Below are 4,217 nucleotides of genomic sequence, written 5' to 3'. Positions count from 1 at the left end.
TGTTGGACAGCAACTATAGTAAAATGTGTATCTCATAATGTGTTGAATGACTTTCCCACTCCTTTTGATAATAATCGGAGACCTTTTTCATCCCTGGCCCAGTGGGCTTGTAATAAATCTTTCTGGCACACTACGCCAAATGAACAATGAAGAATAATGAGGCCTGGGCCAAAAAGAATAGAGATTCTGACTTGTCCACGGGATGAAGACTCTGAACCGAGTGAAGGAGAGATTGAGCGAGTGGCAGAGTACATAATAAGCTCATTAATCATGGCACACACAAAACCGGAAGGGAAGTGCGACCGAGCGGAGCAATCATCATCCATATGGAGTGACTACTGTGTCACTTGCTTCTCAGATCCAATCGTGCGAAATGTGGGCACATTATGCTGCTGGGGGCGTGTCGTTTCTTGCAACAGTTTGATCATTAATTAGCTGGCATTTAATGTTAGATGCCCCCAGTGGCCCACAGTGCAACATCATTAATCTCGCTTGAGAGCGAACAAATTGATGCCCCTGGTTGCCCGGCCGGCCTGTCTTGGCCTGGAACCAATCTAATGTACTTATTTTTTCCGGCATTTCCGTCTGGGGCATTTGTTATTTTGGATTGTTGTAGAATTTTTCACAATTTTCACATTTTTCAACATCCGTCGAGGCGGGCGGACAATAGCTAAAAGGCGATAGGCGAACATCATCATCATCAGAAGTCGGGGCAGCATCGTCATGGTCTTCATCTCATTGTCGGCTCCATAATTTGAATCATTTATAACTGAAGAGTCTGCTTGGGTAACGAACTTTGAATACCCCGTTCAACCACGACAAGCCTAAAAGTAACAATAATGCTTGAAATGTACCATTTTATTAATGATTCCATTTAATACATTGATGACTTTGTAGTAGGCAACTTTTTCCACGGTATCACCCCAGGTCGACTCCTTTTAGGCAGCCAGTGAATGGTGGGTCGGTCATTGGTCCGGGGCCTCTGGTGGCTACCGTGGTGATCTGGGATCCGAGACAGGCGCCCGTCCAGCTGTCCAGCTGTCCAGCTGTCCACCTTCCATTCGTCTGCAATGTCCACCGAGATTTTTGATTGATGGCGCGAGTGGCAGTGGCGCACGTTGCAGTGCTCTTAAAATTTTTATAAATTATAATTTTTCCATCGACTGGCAAACATATTTTTCATGTCATGTCTTTCCCCCCGCCAACCTCCTGCACATCCGATTGATTGATGAAAATGCGAGGCGTGTACGAAATAAAAGGAAAGAAATATAATAATAATGATATATCTATGCAAATTACGGCACACAAATTATTAGTTTCGTGTTCTGCGCGAACGGCGATGCCGGCTACGGAATTTCATATTAATTTGCCAGCCATTAATCATCCGATGAGGGGGTGTCGCCGCTGTTGTTTGATTTCTTTGGGGCTGGTGTCCAAATGTGGCAATTCGTTGGGGAGTGTGCTTGAATTTAAGTGAATTCATGCTGCCTAATTTCCATCATTGGAACAATGAAATTAATTCATAAGAAAGCAGTCACACTGACAGCACTGATAAGCCGCCCAACTTATTTGTGGAATTTTTCATATATATGTATATTTTTCCAACTTTTTGTCGCGACTCCAGTCAATTGTTTGCTTTGGTATTTCTCCGAGTTAATCTTGGTGACACAACTTCATTTTGTGGCCCATTCTGGGTTGGCCGGAAAATGGAATTTCTGCCAACAAACTGTGGCCTGGCCAGAGCCGATATAGTTGGAAAACAAAAGTCAGAGCTACACTTCATGCCGGCATATTCTCGACTCGACCCTGTTTGACTCCGTCTCTGCGGCAAAAAGGGCAATAAAAACTATTTACAGTTCAATTTGCTATAATATTTGCAGCGAAAACCGCAAACGACAAATATGCACCACCGAAGCAAACCAATGCAAACCAAACCGACAGCCACAGACAGGCGACCTTTCCCCGCATCATTTTCCCAGCCGGAAAAGCCTTCGCTGCGAGATACGCAAATAGCTTGAACTTTTTATGCTTCGCACTCGTGGATGATGAGGGTATGTTGAGCTACTTGGGTAAGTTAACTAACTCATTTAAACTACATATATACGTCTTTTGATATATTTGATATATAGATCGGACATTATGTGATATTACAATCTGGAGATAAAAGCTCTAAAATATCTCAACATGTAAGATAGATATGAGAGTACCCCTATGCCGAAGTACCCCATCCAGGGATTCCAAAGCGTTTAGCATGCGCTGGCGCATTCAGAGTGGAAAGTGGAATCAAAGTTTATGCACACGAGGACACTCAGACGGGCGGGGAATGTTCGTTTGCGTATCTGAAAATCTACAGACAATAATCCAGTGTAGAATAGTGCGAGGGCAGTGAAAGGGTTAGGTTGCGTTTGTGTTGCCATTCCGGCCACTCGACACTTTCCATGGCAAAAGTTATGCAACCAATTTACATACAAAAACAACTCAATAAACGTGCGAAATGCTAACGATTTGTAAAAGTTGGAATCCCCCCAATTCGCACACACATGAGTGTATTACGTCCTGTTATTGGTTTTTGCAGCCATTCCACGAGGGCAGGCCCAAACTATGATGGTGGGGGGAGGAGGTTTAGGCCGCCACTGCCACTGCCACTGCCCTGGCAATTTAGCAAAGTATTTCCTCGGCGCACTAAAAAGTTGCCCACTTTTTGTTACACCAACAGGAGACGTCGTCCGCCTCGTCGTCTCATAAACTGTGGGCTTATTTTCATGCCCGGAGCCATGAAAACGGAAATTGTGCATGAAAGCTGGCTGCTAACCATGGCCCAAAGCATGCGGATTGCAGGGGCGGTGGGGCATCCACTTACACGAACCTAACTCGATTATTATAATATTCAACTATATAATCCAATGGGAAAGTTTGCTAATAAGCTGCTAGTTGAGTGCCAGTTAACATTGCCAGTTCACCCGGGATTCCAGAAGGACCCTCGAGCATTGCAGGATGGAAATGCGGTTCGCTTTTATTGTTGTGGGTGGTGGCAGTGGAATGGAGGGGCAAATGCCTCCAGTCAATTTCAATTTTGCCCACTGAAGGATAATTGCAAATGTATGGGAATCGAGCGTTTGATTCGGTCCTACTGAGATGGCTTGGGCATTCAAATCAGCTAGCTTAATTTATTGACAGGTTACATATCAGTTGAAGTAAGAAGACTCACAGGGGAACTCAGCAGTTTCATTCAACTTAGACATTTTTTATAACTGAAACACGTAAAATTGATCAACGTCTTTGGAGAAAGAGGATCAAGGGTCTTTGATAAGAAGAGTCACAGTTTCATTGCTTTATTAAGTGCTATAGAGGGAAAATGGCCGCACTGACCACCAGAATTATCAAGGAGACGCAGCGCCTTCTGGAGGATCCAGTTCCCGGGATTAGCGCCATGCCGGATGAGAGTAATGCGCGTTACTTCCATGTCCTCGTCACTGGCCCCCACGATTCCCCTTTCGAGGGCGGTGTTTTCAAATTGGAATTGTTCTTACCCGAAGACTATCCCATGAAAGCGCCAAAGGTTCGCTTCTTGACAAAGATTTTCCACCCGAACATCGACAGTTTGGGCCGCATTTGTCTGGACATCCTGAAGGAAAAATGGAGTCCTGCTCTGCAAATTCGCACCGTTCTTCTTTCGATCCAGGCCCTCCTGAGTGCCCCAAATCCAGATGATCCACTTGTCAACGACGTTGCGGAATTGTGGAAGGACAACGAGGCGAGGGCCTTGCAACTCGCTAGGGAATGGACTTTGAAGCATGCAATGGGATGCTAGTTTCCCCCAATTAAAAGTAGGCATTCTTTTGCCCTAACCATGTTTTATTTATTTATTATTGGTTTAAACTATATGTAATTGTCGGCCCGCGGCGGGATGTCTAATTGCAATGTGCAGCCATAAGTGCCGCAGCTACAAATAAGGCATCGCCGCGACTTTCACTAAACGCGAGCGTTGTGGCATGAAAAATGAGTCCGGTCCAGTGTGCGGCATACAAAAGCGACTGCTAACGGTATTTAATGACACATGAAGTCGTCAATCACTCAGCAGTAAATCTCGACATGTCGCCGTACCCGTACCCGTACCCAAAGTCCAAAGTCTCCTTGCCGGCTTCCCCCGCAACTCGAGAACCCAAAACAAAGTAAAACAAAACCCCGGCCAAGCCGAGCGAGTCAAAAGCGAAACG

At 45.2% G+C, this 4,217-nt stretch overlaps 1 protein-coding gene across 1 annotated transcript; it reads left to right on the top strand.

Moving 5' to 3' along the window:
- The first annotated feature begins 3,204 nt into the window (after positions 1-3,204).
- Positions 3,205-3,848, top strand: LOC6540593 (ubiquitin-conjugating enzyme E2 N). Its single transcript, XM_001968857.3, has one exon. It carries the CDS (start codon positions 3,356-3,358, stop codon positions 3,809-3,811), a length of 456 nt encoding a protein of 151 aa, XP_001968893.1. The 5' UTR covers positions 3,205-3,355; the 3' UTR covers positions 3,812-3,848.
- Positions 3,849-4,217: the final 369 nt, after the last annotated feature.

Source organism: Drosophila erecta, unplaced genomic scaffold, assembly GCF_003286155.1.
Source record: "Drosophila erecta strain 14021-0224.00,06,07 unplaced genomic scaffold, DereRS2 tig00000055-arrow-pilon, whole genome shotgun sequence".
Taxonomy (NCBI): Eukaryota; Metazoa; Arthropoda; class Insecta; order Diptera; family Drosophilidae; genus Drosophila; species Drosophila erecta.
The sequence above is the reverse complement of the archived record's forward strand: the minus strand, read 5'-3'. Positions and strand labels throughout refer to the sequence as shown.

What these genes read in the sequence shown, in the direction of transcription:
- LOC6540593 (XM_001968857.3), top strand. Translation starts at nt 3,356, where the DNA reads ATGGCCGCACTGACCACCAGAATTATCAAGGAGACGCAGCGCCTTCTG.